We start from the raw sequence: 20,272 nt of genomic DNA, 5'->3' as shown, positions 1-20,272 counted from the left end.
CTTGCGTCATACCCTTGAATGCATCTGACAGGCTCAAAAATCCATACAGTTGCTTGCTACTGATCTGACGGAGGTGCGGAGTTTTCCCAGTTTCTAGCTGGCTTGCAGTGAATTGGCCCTGGGAGTTAAAAGTTAGACAGAAAATTGTAGGCCACTGCGGCAGGTTCTATAGGCAGCGACTACTCCTTCTCACAATCAACAAGGCAGATAGAAAGAGAAATAAAAGTTAATGCCACTGACAAACTTTGGCTTGATACAACACGGGATCATTTCTCGCCATTTTCACTTGAATGGATGCTCTGGATTGACAGAAGTGCATTGTGCTACGGGTGTAAAAGAAACAACGCCAACCTATAGATCAACAGTTAAGATCAACCACGTAATAAATGTAGACAAAACTAAAGCATTATGAAAGTAATGAAAATTCATAGTTATACTGTGGCAGTCCAGCTGTCAAAATATTTTAACTGAAGGCAGAAAAATACTGCATTACACAAGCTAATGGTCATGGATTCATAATGTTGGCATAAAATTAAATTTTCAACCCAGGGAAAAAAAATGTCTGCTGGTGAAAAACCACCCACAGTCATTCAGTATGAAATTTAAGGATAGAAAACACAGACAGATGTCGTTCTCATCAGAGTTTGGATTTGCTTTCAATTGTACATCCTGCGTCCGCATGTGTAGCATTAGCGAAGCGAATGCTTCCTGTGTATATTTAGCCTGTGTAAGTCAAAAGCGTCAATCAAGGATGCAAGGAGAAAACAAAATACTGAATTGGGAGTGAGTCAGTTTGGGAGTGGAACGGTGAGAAAAGTAAGACAGGAAAACTGAAAATCTAACCTGGCATCTGCTGATGAACTAATTCTGCTGGATCCTGCAGATGAATGAAGACAAGCAACCCAGCTGCTCCAAACAGCAAGATGAAGGAGAACATGCACGTCAGCCTCATAATTATTTTATTCTTAAATCAAGTTGAGCGTTGTCCAAGGAAAATCAAATGCATGCTGACTGCGAGACAGCTTCTTCATTCATGGTCTCATCTCCTTGGCTGGCATTCCATTACAGAACCACCTACAAGAGACAGAAACCACATGTGCCATTCAGGTTTTTAGATATGTATATATATTTATTTATGAGATGGTCTAGAACCGTTTGTATTTTGTGAGAACCAAGCACCTGTAAATGTTTGTACGTTTTGCAGAACAAGCCAGGATACACCTTACTGGTTTGTCTCAATGGATGCTCAGTATGTCTCATGTCTGATTTTGGTGCACACGAAAATATGGAGAAAAGCGTCACCCATGTTACTGGTACTCATAACAGTTTACACTGCCAGGAAAAATTCAGTGTATTTCTTCCTAATCAAATAACTTTTTTTTTTTTTTTTTTTGGTAGAAAGATGAAAAATAGCGAACAGCAATTGTGCGTGCTCTCTTAAACACACAAATGATATCTTCCCTAAATCTTCCATTATTCTATCAAAAGTCGACTATTGCAATTCGCTTCTCTTTGGCCTTCCATATTCATCCATCAAACCCCTCCAAATGCTACAGAACTCTGCAGCCAGAATCCTTACCAATACGAATAAAAGAGATCACATCACCCCCATTCTCAAGCTCCTCCACTGGCTGCCTATAAAGCAAAGGATCCTATATAAAGTACTCACCGTAATTCATAAATCCATTCACAATATCTCTCCTCTTCAATTATGTAACCAACTACGCCCTCACTCCTCCTCTAGACCCATCAGAGGAGCATATAAAGGCACACTCTATGTACCTTCAACAAAATCCTCGCATCATAAACGTGCCATATCTACAGCAGGCCCCATTCAATGGAATGCGCTCCCACCAGACATTCGGCTTGAGTTCTGCCACTCTTCATTCAAAAAAAAACTTAAAACCTGGCTCTTTAGCCAAGCTTTTCCAGGACCATGATCATCATTTTTTCCCCTCCAACCAGCAAGAACATATCTTCTTCACAAACCCCCATTTTCCATACCACTACCTACTTCGGTATCTAATCTCTTGCTGCAGGACACTTGAGACTTTCTCACTTATACGTTATAATTTTTATGCTCAATAAGACCTGTCAACTTAATTGTTTAAGTCTTTTTTTTTTTTTTTTTCTCCTTTATCTTTTGGTCATCAATGTTACAACGTTATTGTTAAATTTTGAACTTATGTACACTGTTCCAAGTTTCATAACCTTGTTCTATGTAATGCCTTTTGGCAATTTTCATGTTCTGTTTCAATGTAAACCGATGTGATCTTTATTTCATATAGGAACACCGGTATATAAAAATCTAAAAATAAATAAAATAAATAAATGTTGCTATGAGTTATACAGGTAAAAAAAAATTTATTTTTTTTTACCTGTATAACTTTTTTACAAGGAACATTCTTTGTGTAGCAAAACAACTGTCACAAAATATGTTCCATATGGAATAGAAAAGTAAGAATCGACTCATGTTTGCATTCTTAATGGTCATGTGAAGGTTTAGCATCCTTTACTGATATAGAATTCTTGACCTCAGGTCTATGTAACACAGTAACTATGGGAACCAGGCAACCAGAAGACTGTATACCATATTCTCTTTGTTAGAACTCGCTCATCACAAATGACTTATATTCTTACCAAATAACACTTAAGCATTGAGATATCTGCCTTTTTATATTAATGTATGATTTTTACTTTAAGCACTCAGTTCACCAATATAAAAGTTTTTCACTGATGTAGTCTTAGCAAAACATATGAAATCTATGCAGGGAGAAATTTCAATGCTCGTCCTGGTTCACGATCATAAATTTTCTCCCCAACTCTAAGATTTAACAAATGGGAGAAGCAAGGAACTGTCTTTTGCTCTTTTAAACAACTGAAGGGACGGCATGATCTAAAGAACAAATCCTTTTATAGTTACCTGCAACTCAGACATTGGGATATAGTCCTTTTTTTTGTTTTTAAATACATTTTTGCTTTGACCTTCTATGCAGGAAAGTAAAAAAGGATTACTCCAACATGGCTGGTTCAAGGAAATGATTCCAAGCATTACTCTTCCTGGCCGCCATTTCAAATCCCAGCTCTGGTGCTTTATGGGAAAGCAGCCGGTGCTTTCAGCCCAGTTCCGGGAGCTGGAGCAGAAGCATTCGTTCTCGCAGCTTCTGTGAGATTCCTGCGAACCTGTAAATCTGGCCATGTTCCCTGTCATTGGTTTGTGACAAGGCCACGATCAGAGAGATTGGGTTGTCCCGTACAGGTAGCTTGTGACCAAACTAAAGGGAAAATAAATGCCAACTCTACATAAAAAAATATATATATTTATTTGCAAGCAAGGGAATGAATCGGCAATTCCATGCACCAGTGGTCTTCAACTTTCAAGACTGCTGTACCCCTTTCAAAATATCTTGTGTACCCCCAGGTTCACCAAAAATCTAAATTTACAGCACACGAAATTAATAATCTTTTAAAATTGGATTAATACCCTAATCCTGGCTCGCTTTTGACAGCAATAAAATTCACAGTACAAACTATATTAGCATACCCACTTAAAACTGCTGAGAAATTATCCGTGCATAGTAGGAATATTAACTATTTAAGTAAATAAAATCGGAAATTTGCATCCAGCTGATAAAAGGAGATATTTGGGGTTTTGTGTTTGAGGTCCATAACAGGCCGCTCTCTGGTTAACTTGGCTGGGATATTCGGTAGCGCGGCTGCACCTCTGAATATGCCCGGCTCTCTAACAGCGGGATACGTTTATCTGGCTCAGACCTGCCGGGCAGCAGGCCTAATTTAGCTGGCTCTCTTATCAGGCCAGGTTAGCTGGTTAAGTCCACACTTGCGCTGAATATGGACCTCTGTGTTTAGGGAACTTTGGAATTGCTATTGTGCCGTTCTGTATTTCACTCAGAAAGTGTTAGCAGAGCTGTATTTTTAACTTGCAGTATTCTTCCCATTTTAGATATTTTTGGGGTAGGCTGGTCTTAATCTAGTTATAAGTTAAGGAATCCGCTGATTCAATGCCTTAAGTACCTGCCATTCTATTTCTTGCCTTACATTTTTCCACCAACATTTCTGAGCTATCACCGACATGTTCTCATAGAGATCTTACGATGTTTGCCCGATGCGCACTGTAGACTCTGTTTTCTTCTCTTGTCGCTGACTCTTGTCTGTCTGTCAAGCAAGACTTTTGCTCTTGGCCTTTCTACTTTCGAGATGCTTCTGTTTCCTTCAAGCTTCTTGCGCACCTGCCGGCCGGCGTCCCCTTCGAAGGAAGAAGCTCGTAGAGGACAGGAAACGGCAGAGGTGGGCTGGAAGAAGCCCCCCTCCGCCATTTTGCTGTGCTCTGCACCCAGGCAACAGGGACCTCAGCTTCCTTCAGCCCCGCGGGCTACTTCTGGCCCCGCTCCGTCGCTCTTTAGACAGGTGATGGAAGAAGCTTGTGGATCCCACCGGCTGGAAAGAGGCCAAGACCTCAAGCTGCTTGCACGTCCTTCTCTACGTGCCCAGTGCCTAGCAAGGAGCAAGTTTCTCATGTAGCGGTAGCCACCTGCCAGCATTCCCATGAACGACCGGCAGGAGATGTACAAATTCTCTGAGACTATCTGGAAGTATGTGACAAAAGACACCCAAATTAAGATTCTCCAAACAAAGATGATACCAAAACAAATCGCCCCAAAAAAAAAAAAAATTCTGCAGAAAAACCTAGAAATAAAGGCTAACAAGCAAAAAAATAAAATAAGGCGAAACCTTTTTATTGGACTAAATTATTTTTTTTTTACTTGCTTTCGGGAATTTATACTTCCTTCCTCTGGTCCTGAAAGCTAGTCAACAAATATATTAATTTAGTTCAATAAAAATATATCGCCCTATATTGGTTTTTTGTTTTTTTTTTTGCTTGTTAACCTTTATTATCTACTGTCATTTGCTAGGCTACTATGTTATTTCTGTGCATTCAAGTGGCCTAACATGGCAACCACACTGCTTTATGCTATAAATGTAAGAGGCATTCACACTTCTTCTTTAGTACAAGGCACATGGAGGGAGATGCATTAGCAGAAAAATGTAGAATTTCACTGCCTGGAAAGCACGGGCCCATTTTAACCTTGTAAATAATGCTGCTGTGTGCACTTGCAGGAGCGTGGCGAGAGGCCAGTTCTATACATATGCTTTCTGCAATTTCCTACATATTAGCTAAACGGGTTCTTCAGAAATGACAGGCAAAAAAAAAAAAAAGCTGTTTCAGCTTGAACTCAGTGTCCCAAGCTCCTCGCTCTTCCTCTCAGGCACCCTACCGTACTCCCTCTCTGACACACTCCCTCTCACGCACGCATGCCCTCGCTGTCAGGCTCTGCATCCCTCCGTCCCACACACCCGTTCTCTGGCTCAGCCACACGGTCCATGCCTTGCGCCTTCACAGGCACCGTTTTTCCGTTGCCTCACTGTTATGGTTTGGGCTGTGCTATGTGAAAGCTTGTGTATGTGTGTGTGCTATTTCACTTCAGTGCACATTGTGTGCCTCCCTGACCCAGGAGGAATGCATTCAATTCAAGGGGAAATTTAAGCCTCAATTTCTCTAGCAATGCTTTTATTTCTAAGCATTTGATATTCCTCCTTTTCCTAAAGGTGGGTCCAAGGTGGATTACATAAAGTAACAGAGCATTAAGTACACAGTGGATACCTGCAGATATGAGGCATACATGCTTTTGATACAATTTTGGGTTGTAAATCATGAGGTCCAACAATAAATGCCCAAGCTTCCAGGAAATAGGTGATTTTAAGCATGAGTGACAGATTTTAAGCATGAGTGACACAAATGCTTACTTATATATATATATATAATGTATATATAATGGTATTCCATAAGGAAAATCCCCTCTTCACCCCTTCCTGGTCCCAGACAAATCCAAGAAAACATCCATAAGATCCGTTCCTGTGAAGAGTCCTGTTGGATCTCCATTAAGAGGAATATTCCATCTGTGTAAGTAGAAGAGTCGTTGCTTACAGCTTCCCCATGTTGGCTTCTGTGCTGGCAATGTCCTGGTTTTATAAAAACCATGCACGCCATCTTGGGGTGTGGACTTTTAGCAGGAAGCATGGTGCTGTCCCTGCTCTAGTTTTTGTTCCTCTTGTTTTTTGGAAAGAAGACCTTAGTGCCTTAAAGGTAGAAAAGGGGGTCTTCTTCCCAAATTTACAGATTATAATTGCCTCTTCCTTGAATTTAGGCTGAAGGAAGTTTTCAGCCACCTTTCCTTTTGTTTGGATGTTGAAGACCGGTTTTTACTTTTGTTTGGCCCAGGGAATGTAGGTCATCAGAAGAGGACTTTTCCCAGAGAGACCCAGTGACCTTCAAAAGTCGAGCCAAAGGAATAGAGGAGAGAAGTAGGAAGTAAGGAGAACCATGGCACCCATCTGGTTTTAACCACCAATATATATCCGGATATTCTGGAGAGGCATTGGGAGGTGCCGTCCAGGTACCATCAAGGGAGTGGAGGAGGATGGATAAGACATAAGAATTTCTTTCATAATATCTGGATTAAGGTATGAGAAATGAGACTTTAAATTATATCATCTAGACCAAGAATCATATCCACTATCTCTAATCTACCATTTTTATCAAATGTTGTAGAATAAAGTAGTGTTAGAGCAATTAGTATCTTTTATTGACAAACACTCAATATTAGATGAACAATTTGGATTTGGAGCAACTCATAACACAGACATTGCTACTCTCCCTTTTTGATACCTTTCAATGAGGTTTTGGTAACAGGCAAAACCTCATTTCTTTTGGTGCTCCTAGATTTAACCACTGCTTTTGACACCATTGACTTTTCTTTGTTACTAAAACATCCAAAACAGACTGGAACTGGCAATTTGGTATTTTAAATGGTTTGAATCATTTCTCTCTGAACAGAAACAGAGTTGTTTTGAATGGAACTGGCACGATCCAGGTCGACCCTGCGAGCTGCCAGACTCGCCATCGCCACCATGCTGCCGGCCTCACCTCCCAACGCAACTCGGATGGTGCCAGCATGCTGCTGCCTTCAACCTCCCTCCAGGATAGGGTGACCATATAGCTCCATGTCAAGGGGGACAAGCCAATCCAGTCCTGGTTTTACCCCATTGCATTCATAGAAATGTAGTTCTGATTTCTCTATTGCATTCCATAAGAAAAGCAGAACTATGTCTCATTGCATGCATTGGGGTAAACCAAGAGCTGATTCATTTTTTTTTTCCCTTGACAAGGAGCTACTTGAAAATGAACCAGTTCCTGATTTACACCAGTGCATGCAATGAGACGTAGTTCTGCTTTTCTTATGGAATGCAATAGAGAAATCAGAACTACATTTCTATGAATGCAATGGGTAAAACCAGGACTGCATTGGCTTGTCCCCCTTGAGATGGAGCTATATGGTCACCCTACTCTAGGATCTCCCTAAGTGCATGTGTGCATGACTCTCCAATGACATCACAGGTTTTCCCTATATAAGTTCTCTATGAACGCTGCTTCGGTGCCTTAGTAACAGATCCCCTGGTATGCTGTCGTGTCTCTGGTGTACCATCATGTTCCTGGTGTACCGTCGTACATGTTACTTCTTCCTTTGCCTTGCCCCTGCTTGTCTTGACTGTGCCCTGTCCTCGCCTTGTCTTTGTCTTGCCCGTGCCTTGTCCTTGCCCTTCCCCTCTCGGCTTGACTTCCTGGATTCTGACCCTGGCTTGGCCCCTGACAATGCTTGATTGCTGCCCAGTCCTGACTCTCTGCTTTGGACTCAACCTTGCCTTGTCTGCTGCCTGCACCAATCTTCGGCCTGGTTATCTGTACCTGCTGTCTGCTCCGTCCTTCATCTGGACTTGGACTTTCACTTCTGGATAGCAACTGCCAGGCACCAGAACCCTGGGGCTCAACCTGTGGGGAAGGTGGCTGATATAGGCAAAGTTCCAGCTGATCCCACCTAAGGGGCTTCTCCACCAATTGTCAGTCTGCGGCACCAATCACACCATAGCCCCAAGGTTCCACTATTCCTGTGAGCGTTACAGGAACTTCCTCAGTATTTCCTGTTATGCCTGGTGTCCCACAAGGTTCGTCCTATCAGTAAACCCTTTCTAATACTGAGGAAGTTCCTGTAACGCTCACAGGAATAAAACGTTACAAATAGGAGTGATATATATACATATATATATATCACTCCTATTTGTAAAGTTTTATCTAGTCATGATGAAGATTTTCAACTGTACACAGTCCAGTTGTTTATTACCATCAAGAATTCTTTTAATGACACCCATGGGAAATGTCTCCACTGTTTTATCCTCTTTAAACATTTGGCTAGCTGACTGTAAGCTTATTCTGAACAGTGAGAAGACAGAGATTCTCTATCTAGCAAGACTTCCAGCTCTTGATACTCCCTGCTTAGTGTGTATAATTGGCATTTCAATTTCCATAGTATAGCAAGCTAGAAATCTGGGCATAATTATGGACACCATGATGTCTCTTTGACCTCACATTAACAAAGTCATGAAAAGTGCCTTTTATAAAGTACACATGCTGCACAGATTGCGCCTTTTCTAAATAATAATGAGGACTTTCAATCAGTTATGCATACATTGATCATGTCACCATTTGATTACTGCATTGCGTTGTTGTTGGCTTACCACAATCTTCTTTTCGTGCTTTGCAAATAGTGCAAAATGCTGTAGCATGTATAATTGCAAAAACATCAATCTGTCAACACAGCTCTCCTATTTTTGCCAATTTACATTGGTTACCTATTGCTTGGAGAATAAAATTTAAAATACTGCTATTGGTTTTTAAGGGCTTCACTAGTTTAGCCCCTCCAATCTTTAATGCAGCTCTCAAAACTCTCTCAACCAACAAGAAGCCTAAGATCAGAATTTCAGAGCTTATTATGTGTTCCTTCATTCAAGTAGATAAGAGTGGACGAGTCGCATGAGCAATTATTCAGGGCCCCATGCTAGGGAATAGTCTACCAGGTAACATCAAGGCTGCATCCTCTAGTCGTAGATACAGGAAGATGATTAAGATGCATCTTTTTCAACTGGCTTTTAATTCATGATTCAGTTTTATACTCTCTTTACTCCTCCATCAAATTGCTCAGAGGCTTGCAAATAGGCAAATTGTACTGTTTTATTTTGTTATCTATTTGTTAATGTTGTGCTTGTTTTATTTTGTGGCCTTTTTTATTATTATTTAATAATTTTCATTCTCTGTTTTTTTATATTTTATTTCCATAGTGTCTAAATTAATTTTTTTTATGTTTTTTACTTGAATTTTAATTCCTGTTTTATATTTTTATGAATGTCAAATTGTAAACCGCTTAGTAAGGTTGATACATAGTCTAGAAATGTTTTAAACAAATAAATACATTTTGGGAGGAAATTCCAAACTTGCCCCTGAAATTGGGCTGGGATAAATAATGAACGATCAAATTAAACCATCTTTACAGCGTCACAGATTTATTGGAAAAACGAATTTGTAATGGACTGCACTGAATAAGGACTTGTGTATTGTCATTTACTTCAATTTAAAAGCAATTATCAGTAAAGCTATGTTGGAACTTCATCCAGTGTCCAGCGTGCTTATTAGTGTGGACATTAAAGACTGTGATAACAAAACTCAGGGCCTTGTAACATAATCTTCCCCCCGACAGGGAATCCTGGAAAAGGAGTGGATTTATGGAAGGCATGGGAAGCAGGACCATAATAAGCCCATGAAAACAAGGAAACTAAATGGAGAATCTCAGCAAAGGGCTTACACCTGGTTTTCTTATAAACCTATAACTTACTGCATCTTGATGCAGTAAGTTATAGGTTGATTAGCGCTGTACAAAAGAAAACTCTTAAAAGTTATGCAAGTACAAGTGTTCAGATGAAATAAATACCCATATGCTCCGTTTTCTTTTGTAAATTTCCCATCCCAAAGCATTCTGCAAAAAAGTAAAGATCAGACTGTATTAGCAGACGATCAGTGCATGACTGGTGTCTTGCAAAAATATGATTTGGTAATACTGCACAAGGTCCATATTCAGCAGTTAGTCAGCTAAATGAATATTTGGGCACATATCCGACTAAATTCTAGCCACCTAATTTTATAAGGTGGCTAGAATTTTACAAGGTGGCTAGAAGGGGGTTATTTTGTAAGGCTTATCGCGTGTGAAAAGTCCCTTTTCGCGTGTGAAAGCAAGTGGGGGGGCGGAGTCGGGGCGGCGAGGCGGCAGACGGCGCTGTCTTCACTGGCGGTGATAAGGTAAGCCACGTTATCGCCGCCAGTAGCACGGTGGCGCTATTGGGTGTGAAAGCCGGCAGCAATAACACCGTGGTGGTGCGATGGCTGCTGGCTTTCGCAGGCCTGCCCCCCCCCTTCACCTCCCACCCCCCGTTACCGCTGGATTCACCACTCTGTGCAAGAATGGTGAATCCAGGCCTAAGGGGCTTTCCAAGGGCGTAACTGGGAGGAGATGAGATAGCTGGATAAGTTAACCGACTAACTCCGATATTCAGAGTTAGCAGGATAACTTAGCCGGTTAAGTCTGGTCAGGCCAAAAAGCTGTCCTAAAGTCAGCCAGCTACAGTTAGCCGTCTAGCTGTTGAATATACCTCCACCATTAGCCGGATAAGTTAATCCGGCTATCCGGACTGTGTCTGAATATGGATCTCCACATTTATTAGGGCTTCCCAACAGCTCGGTGGCTGGCACTTGGTGCTGCCTGGAGATCTCACTCCAATTCCTGATTTTATTCCCTATTCCCTGGTGGGACAGGGCATTTACTTGCAGCAAAGGCCCCTGCTCAGAGAGCACTATTGATTGCTGATGTTAAACTCTGGCTGTTTGCTTTCAGGATTATCTTTTAAGTGGTTGCCAGGCTCGGCTGCCAGAGGTGTGCATTGCCGCCACATGGAGGACCCAAGCCGGACTTGCCATTCCCCAAGCTGGCCACGGCTCAGAATGATGCGGAGGCCGCACTCACAGCCTCTGCAGGGGAGGGGATTCCCAGCCGTTGCACCCAGTGGTGACGGAACCCACAGGCACGGGGCTCTAGAGCGCGCCCTCCAGCCAAGGACTGGTCGAGGCATTGATTGGGCTGCGCGAGTTGGGAGGATTATATATAGTAAGCTAAACAGCTTGGGTATTAATTCGTAGCCAAAGTAGCTCAACAGAGGCTCTTCCCATCGATGTGGAAGCCGGAGGAAACCACTTGATCAGACCTCCCTTCCTGCACCCTCTTTGCCCGCCCACCCCCCCATAATCCAACCTTCGCTCGATATAGACGATCACTATTTGTCCTTCTAAAGTCCCAATCCCTAGCTCATTTGCCAATACTACTGTCTCAAACCAATCATAACCCTAGACGACTTTGTATATAGTTTTGAGTTATACCCTTGTTTTTTTCATCAATTCATGATCCTAGTTTGTACACCCTTGTTTCAATGTAATTGCTCTCTACGAGGCACTGTTAATGTTACAATGTAAACCGAATTGATTTGTAACCTCTTACAAGAATTTCAGTATATAAAACTGTTAAATAAATAAATAAATAAATAAATAAATAAATAATAAGAAAAGCAATTGACATAGACATTTTAAGGAGGGAAATGGGGCATTACAGCTCATAAATGCCCTGTGTTCCTGCCCATTGGTAGCGTTTGAAATCTTGCAGAATATTCTATTTAGCTTATAATTTGCATTTATATGGTGATTTTTCTTTCACTATATATCTTTAGGTTCCGGCTTTCTGTTTCTCAGTTGAGATACAGATAGGAGCACCACAAGCAATGATACTGCCATACTGTGAAAAGTAATCCTTTGAGGGGTGATGCACCTATGACAAATCTTGCCGATGCGAGAGGAAGCGAGTCATCATGTTCATTGCTAAGTTTTGATGCCTATGGTTAAAGTGAGTGTCATCCTTCCTAAATTAACCAAATATTTTTTTGAATCAATTGCGTTAAAAAGGTTGCCATTATCCCTCGCTGGCTTATTTAATGTCACAGCATGCTTTCAAATTTCCGGTGACAGATAACGCTATCGAGTTGGTTCATCTTGCTCCATTACGTCAGGACACTGACCTTTGCTTTGTCCCCATTTGGCTCTCAGTTTAATTCAGTTTTGTTCACCGAAGATGCTGAGCGATATCTGATACAACACAGTACCTAGCTAAGGATGCATTATTGGCAATGACATTCTGAGTGACCTTCCCAGCTTGACAGGAAACAGTAACCAATCTCGTAATCAGATTCCTGCAAGTGAAAGTAAGAATATCATCTGTCTTGTCTCTTTCTACCCTCCCCACGCTTTCCTGTATAACATGTGAAGCCTTCTGCTCTTCCAGGAATCACTTAAGAGTACGTTAGGGCTGAACTTTCAATGAATTATGAAGCCTACTTGAAGCTGAGATTGTGACATATGAAGGATCATTCTTTCTAGGTTTTGAAAGAGGAATTCAACTGACCATAGACAGTGCAGGATGTGCCATCCATCACACACCTTTATAGCTGCAGTTCATTTGTTATGCAGAAAGCGCAGAACATAAGGTTTTTTTGTTTGTTTGTTTTTTTTAAGTCAGGGAAGTCACACTCCAGACCTGAAAACAGGTCTGATTTCCAGAGTGCCCAGGATGAATATCCATGAACTATATTTGCATATAGGAACTCTAGTTTCTGGAAAATTTACATATTTTGATATCATGCAAAATAGGCCCATTTGCTCACTTATGGCCCAGGGCTTGACATCCCTTATTGAAGTCCTAAATGGAAGGCACAGACACAGCAATCAATTTACCTGCACCCCCACCACCTTCCCTGGCATGTATTCGTTTGGCACCATTACCCAATGTATTAAAACTGTCTCAAAGAGATATTACTGTAGTTTATAAAATATTTCTAGTACCCTTACCCAATGACCTCAGAATGCCATTACACTAAAGAAACTTGAAATTTAACTTAGACCAACTGGTTATCTGCTGTGTTACTATGAACCAGGCATCTTTTTATTACTACTTAGTGCAAAATGTATGTGTTCAATTGTAGTTTCATTGTGTTATTTTTTTTTTTTATGTTTGAAAAATAGACAGTTGAGATTTGATGCAAGATTCCTTGGTGTTTTGATACAGAAAAAAGTTAGGTCTCAACTGTCCATCTTCCAAACTAAAAAATTTTTTTTTTACACATACTAGAATTAAACACATATTTTGAACTAAGTACTAATAAAAACATATAGGTCTGGATTCATAGTAACACAGAGGCTTATTCAGTCTGCCCAACTGTTCCCTAGGGATGTACAGAGGCAAAATATTTGTTTCGGTTGAATTATTCATTTCATAGGTCATCTCCATTTCTTTGGTTCATTTCAAACAAATCAAATTTTTCATTTATTCATTCCATTCGTTTGTTTTCCATTAAGTCAATGGGGATGCAATGCAGCCTATTTTGAGCTCCAAAATTGGAGTTTTCTAATCAATTCTAATGAAATTTGAGGGTAGACATCATCAGAAGTAGGAAGAGAATTCTAAGGCACCATGATTGTGGCAAAATAGCTCCATAAAGGATCCAAGTAGGCTGGTTCGGCGTTTGAGCTCCTGCTGACAAATTTTCCTTGATGGGGAGGAAGCGAAAGCCAAGGGGAGAGCCTTACCCTGCGGCCACCGTGTCGACACCTGTCTCCTGTCCAATGGATGCACATGTCGTCCGCAGAGACCTGAGTGCGGGAATGCAGCCACTGGAGTGCAGGGGAGGGGAAGTGGAGCTCCCTTCTCTCCCTGGCTCAATATCACCTTTAAGTCCCGCAGAAGGAACGCCACCGGGAAATCCTGCCGAGAAGGAGAGCCCGTGAATCGGGGGAGACGCCGCTGGACCAAAGTGTCGAGGGGCGGAGCCCGGCAGGGATTGACAGGGCCCTCGATTGAGGCAGAGAGCCCAGGAGTATCATCATGGCAACCCGACATCAGAAGAGATTCATCCCTGGGAGACCTAGCTGGAGCCACCGGAGGTCTACCTGAATTAAAATTCCTACAGTGGTAAGACCAAATACTTTCTCGCTTGAAACTATCTGGGAAACAATAATAGAGATGAGGTCTTCTATATTGCATCAAATAACACCTACAAATGATAAAATCAAAGCTTTGGAAGATCAGGTTAAGGTGCTGAGTAGCACTGATACTGAGCTGGAGCAACAGATTTTGTTAAATAGAGAACAGTTAAATACAATTCAACAAGTCCAGTCAACGACAATAAAGGATAGGAAAAATCTTGCTATGAAAATGGAAAATCTTGAAAATTTAATCAAGAACAGAAATCTAAGATTTATAAATTTCCCTCAAATTCCTTTCAACTCGCCAAGAGACTTGTTTAAAAGATATCTGAGGGATGTATTACAAATTGAAGAAAATGCTTTACCACCAATAGCCAAGATTTTCTACCTTCCAAAGCCAAGAATATCCATGGAACAAATGGAGGGAACAACCACCTTGGTACTAGTACAAGATCAACCTTTGAATATTTCTGCGATCCTAGAGTCTTCTGATATGGAACTGGCAGGGCCAGCAACGTTAATAGTGACTCTAGCACTAGAACGTGTCAAAGAATGGTTATTAAGACTGTGTCTTCAAAACAGAAATGTTTCATTTTTAGGATGTAATGTCAAGAGTATACCCAGATGTATCACGTGAGACCCAAAAAAGGAGGAAAGCTTTCCTCCTATTGAGGTCTGATTGGGTTTTGCTGATTGGGGCAACCTTCTACCTTAAATTTCCATGTAAATGCATGGTGAAATATGTTAATAATACTTACATATTTTTTGAGCCACCCCAACTGACACAATTTCTTATAGGGAAACCCCCAGTGACTCCAGTGGGAACCAGTGTAAATGGAAAAAAAATTTGCTTTAGGTAGAGTATATCCGACCCCCATAATTGTGGACTTTAATATCAGAGAGTAATGAGGATTGTTTTTTCTTTTTTGGGGGGAAATTCTTTGTTGAGTAATTTCTGTTTACCTCTGTAATTCTTTCAAAATTTATCTTGTAACTTGTTAAAATGCATAAAAATAAAATTAAAAAAAAATGGCTCCATAAGAGGAATGAATAGCTTAAGACCATCGGGGACATAGTAGCCAAGTCCCAAATCCAATCTGGCAGCCCGATGCTGCCTTGGATCAGAAAGATCTCCCAGTGGGAGAGCATCACTCTGGTGTAGCAGGAAGTCATCCTGTAGCAAGGACCTGCTCTCCAGGGGATGCGTTGTCCTCTCGCATTGAGGACAAATCTCCCAGGGCTACTGCCTAGGAGGGAAGGGTTAGGTCGACCATTATAGTTGGTAATTCAATTATCAGAAATGGAGATAGCTGGGTGGCTGGTGGACGTGAGCACTGCCTGGTAACTTGCCTGCCTCATGAGAAGGTGGGGAACCTCACGCGTCACCTAGACAGGATTATAGACAAGACTGGGGAGAAGTCAGCTGTCGTGGGTACAAAGGACATAGGAAAATGTGGGAGGGAGGTTCTAGAAGCCAAATTTAGGATTTTAGGTAAAAAGCAGAAATCTAGAACCTCCAGGGTGGCATTCTCCAAAATGCTCCTTGTTCCATGTGCAGGTCCCCAGAGGCAGGCAGAGCTCCGAAGTCTCAATGCGTGGATGAGACGATGGTGCAGGGAAGAGGGATTCAGTTTTGTAACGAACTGGACAACCTTTTGGGGAAGGGGGAGACTTTTCTGAAAGGAACAGCTCCACCTTAACCAAAAGTGGAACCAGGCTGCTGGCGCCAACTTTTAAAAATTAGGTAGAGCATCTTTTAAACAGAACAAGGGGGAAAGCCGATAGTTACTCGGCACTGCATGGTTTGGAGGAATGTATCTTTGAAGGATACTAATGAAATAGGAGAGTTAGGGCATCCCAACAGCGAGGTTCCAAAAAAGCAAAAGTAAGCCATGTGCATATAAGTAAAGAATCGCCTAAGCTAAAGAATTCCAAATTATCCCTATCAACTGAAAAACGGGTTGTTAATACAAGCAAAAAACAGACTTTGAAATGTCTGTATGCCAATGCCAGAAATCTAAGAAGTAAGATGGGAAAATCAGAGTTTATAGCAGTGAATGATGAGATTGACATAATTGGCATCTCAGAGACCTAGTGGAAGGAGGATAACCAATAGGACAGTGCTATATCAGAGAACAAATTATACTGCAATGATAGGGAGGATCAACTTGGTGGGGGTGTGGCACTTTATGTCTGGGAGGGTATAGAGTCCAACAGGATAATGATCATACAAGAAACTAAATGGGTAGAATTTCCATATGTGTTGGGTAAGCGATTAGGAGTATTGGATAGGAGTATATACAGTCCACCTGGCCAAAATGATCAGACAGATGATGAAATGCTAAGAGAAATAAGGGAAGCTAACCATTTTGGCAGTGCAGTAATAATGGGAGATTTCAATTACCACAACAGTACCGAAGTGAAACCTTGCACATCAGCAAGTACCCAACAACAATGGTGCAGGAACAAATCTTCAATTCCACGAGTTCTCAAAGCAGATTTTTATTTATTTGGTTTAAAAGATTAAAGCTGGCAACTCCATGGCGCTCCATGACGGCTAAGAATGATTGCTTGAATACTTGTGGTCCCTCCCGATGCAGCCGCCGCGAAACACTGGACCGTGTCGGGGTCTCTATACAAATGAATATTGACTTACCTGTGGAGTTGCCAGCTTTAATCTTTTGAACCAAATAAATAAAAATCTGCTTTGAGAACTTTGAATCTGTGTGACTTTCCTGATACACTCCCCGCTCCATGGGCAGTATCGGCTACTTCTCTATAAAGACTCAAGGACTTCTGAGCTGTATCTGATGTCAGCGCCCGGCGCTGACGCTCCATAGTTCCACCCCCTGGAGCCATCCTCTCTAGCTCCTTCTGTCCTTCCAGCTCGCTCTCTCTCTGCTCTCTCTCCAGTACCTGCTGTTCTACGCACCCAGCAGCTGAGATCTCGCCTCCCGATGGTGAGGCTCACGGGGCTCCTCCCCATAGGCGGTACCATCTCGCACCTTGGCCCAGGGCCCATATACCCACAAACCCTAACACCAGGAACATTATGTCTCTAGCAAGACCTGCTGTGACATTTACCCAGAATATTGGGGTAATTGAAATCTCCCATTATTACTTCACTGCCAAATTGGTTTGCTTCCCTGATTTCTCTTAGCATTTCATCATCTGTCTGACCATTTTGTCCAGGTGGACTCTTACCCAACACACACATGGGATTTCTACCCATATTCTACTGAGCATTTAGTCTCTTGTATGATCTTTATGCTATTGGACTCTATACCCTCCTGAACATAATTTGCCACCCCCCCCCCCCCCCAAGTTGATCCTCTCTATCATTGCGATATAATTTGTACCCTGATATAGCACTATCTCATTGGTTATCCTCCTTCCACCAAGTCTTTGTGATGCCAATTATGTTAATCTCATCATGTACTGTTATACACTTTAACTCTCCCATCTTACTTCTTAGACTTCTGGAACTGCCATATCAGACATTTCAAAGTCTGTTTTTTGTTTATATTAACTACCTGTTTTCCAGTGGAGAGGGATAATATAGATTTTCTTGATTACTCACAAAATTTTCCAAGAAATATATCCATGCAATATACAAAAGTAACAATATAGAACAATAACATAAAATACTCAATAATAAAAGCAGATAAAATCAAATAAAATCACATATTAAACAGCTAACATGGAATATTATTTATAAAATTTAAGATTTGAAATTACAAACAATTAAAGACATGTGTGTTAGGGATGGGGACCCTTGTTGTGTGGTGTGGTTGGTACTCCCTGACGAGTAAGCCTGTATGGCCCACACGAACAGCTGACAGTGCTACCCCATGCGGGACAAGCAGGAGCTTTAGCTTTATCAACTGTCTCCACCGCAGATTGAGACCTTGGATTCTGACAGCCAGCAGGGTCTTAAGAGGGTCCCTGAGTTAGTAGCTAGGCAGGAGTCCAAAGTCCAGGCAAATGTCGCAGCTGATATCAGGCAAGCGAAGATCCAGGAGACAGGCCGAAGGTTAGGGCAGGCAGCAAACAAGCAAAGATCCAGGAGACAGGCCAAAGGTTGAGGCAGGCAGCAGGCAAGTGAAGATCCAGGAGACAGGCTCAAGGTTGGGGCAGGCAGCATTCAAGCGAAGATTTAGGTCCAAGGCAGAGGGTCGAGTCCAGGAGTCAATCAAAAGAATCCGAGAGCAAGCCAAGGTCAAACCAGGAAATCCAACCAGGGGAGACAGGGCAAGACGAGGAACAAGGACAGACAACAATACTGAGGAACAGGACTGAGCAACAAAGAAGGGCCAGAACATGGAGGCAGAGCAGAAACAGAGGCAGACCGAAACAGGAACAAAGGCAGACAACTCAAGGAGAAGCAACACACACTGAGGAGCCAATCCATCAGGAGACCTGTTGCTGAGGCACTGATGAGGTGTCCAAAATGGGCTTAAGAACCAGCAGTGTCTGACATCACTGAGGATCCGAACCCGGATTCCTGCCATGGCTCCTTTAAGAGGGGGTATACGCTGTGTGCACACGCCTAGAGGAAGCATCAGCAGGGACAGGAGGAGAGCAAGTTTTGAAATGCTGTCACAATGTCAGTCATGTAGCATGGCTCAAGGATTGGCAAGGGGTATTCCTACCACGTGTGGAGCTAGCCAGCACCAGGCATGAGTGCCACGGCTTGTGAGGCCTACGGGTGGGCAGTGAACCCTAACAAAATGTTAGCGAATAAGACAGAAATTATGGCACCACCCTTGAATGATGAGTGCTCATGATGTCCCCTGTCACTGAGATGACACATTTGCTGGGCATGCTCTCAAACTGTACTGCTTGCCCTTTCCAGATGTTGCTCTCAACGCACTCAGTACCATCTACCTTCCCCATCTCTTCACTGGATGCTAAGAAACTATTGAGTAAAGTTCCCTTTGATATCTTCTGATTCAGGGAATCTGAGACACCATTCTTCTTCAAAATCAGTTTTTTAAATTACTGTACCACTATGTCAGAAACAGTAATCGTGGAGCAGCATGCTACTTGTTTTGTGAATTGTATTTCTGCTGCTCTCTCCTTGCCCCTGCCCTGCTAACGCCAACCTCAGATGGCTCTCCTTCATTTTGCTTCTGCTCTAAAGCAAGAGGGAGAAGAACAGGTGATAGTGGCACATGTGCTCCCAATTTTAATTTCTTATGGCTTGAGCTGGCTTCCACTCCTGGCTTTCTGCAGCTAAAAAAAAATCTTTTAAGTTCAGATTCAGAACCTTTTTTTTTTTTTTTTTTTAAATCAGTGCTACTAGTATTGCTTGTACTTTCTAACAGGTCGGGCTGGCTCTCCAGTAATACCCAATCTTCTTCCCCTGTCATTTTTCTGCCTGCTGTTGTTCCCTCCTTTCCCCAGTGCTTGAAGGCATGATGGAATTGGAAGTGGCTGCTGGGGGTCTGGATGTTACAATATACCTTATTGATACTATACCACTCTAATACTGATTGTCTGCCTATCACACCCACTCAATAAAGTTGATTTCATTTCAGTGCTTATCAAGTACAGTGCCAATTTGCCAAGCAGAATTAGCAGGTTGCTAGTGGCATAAACTCAGTTTGTTTTTCTAGGGCTATTCCTCACAGTATGTGCAAAAAAGTCTCTCAGAAACACATATAACGAATGTGCTTTTAAATCTCCGTACAGGTACTTGCCTTTCTTTTCTCTGCTCTGCAAGCCAGGATCCAGGGCTTGGATTGAGCTGTTTCCTGCACCCAGCCCTCCATTGGACCCTCTCCTCCTCCTCCACCTCGTGGCTGTTGACCCCTCCCCCAGCTGGAAGACTGCCCTGCTTCTAACGACTCCGCTTTTAAATCTCTGTGCTGGATGCTAAGACCCATATTGATGACATCACTTTTGAGCGACACAAAAAAGAGTCATCTATAAAAATCTAACCTGGTCAAGCGTCACGCGCCTAGCGTCACGCGCCGAAGGAGCGCGACAAAGGGGCCTGCCCCTTTGAGCGCCCCTTCGGGCAGCCCCTTCGGACTGCCCTGAAGGACCCTGGAAGACCCTAAAGTACTACACGGACCTCCTTCTCACCCAGCAGTCCCTTTTGACCCTGAAGTATCGCCGCTCACTTGCCAGCCTCTCAGCCAAGACCCATCCAGCTCCAGGACCTCCGAGTGAGTGGGCACCTCCTCAAAGTGCCTATCCCACCTCTCACAGGTGCTCATGAGC

At 42.4% G+C, this 20,272-nt stretch overlaps 1 protein-coding gene across 3 annotated transcripts in view; it reads right to left on the bottom strand.

The window, feature by feature from the left end:
* CHST8 (carbohydrate sulfotransferase 8) overlaps positions 1 to 20,272 on the bottom strand; it is a 556,907-nt gene that overhangs the window by 408,746 nt on the left and 127,889 nt on the right. For all 3 annotated transcript variants that reach the window (XR_003857691.1, XM_029608352.1, XM_029608353.1), the window contains exon 2: positions 844 to 1,074. Coding sequence is in view for 2 of the 3 variants with exons in the window: in XM_029608352.1 (XP_029464212.1) it covers positions 844 to 952 (109 nt within the window). In the remaining variant the exon portion in view is untranslated. The remainder of the gene's footprint in view (positions 1 to 843; positions 1,075 to 20,272) is intronic.

Source organism: Rhinatrema bivittatum, chromosome 7 (genome assembly GCF_901001135.1).
Source record: "Rhinatrema bivittatum chromosome 7, aRhiBiv1.1, whole genome shotgun sequence".
NCBI classification, from domain to species: Eukaryota; Metazoa; Chordata; class Amphibia; order Gymnophiona; family Rhinatrematidae; genus Rhinatrema; species Rhinatrema bivittatum.
Note: the sequence above shows the minus strand (reverse complement) of the source record. Positions and strands in the feature narration are given on the sequence as shown.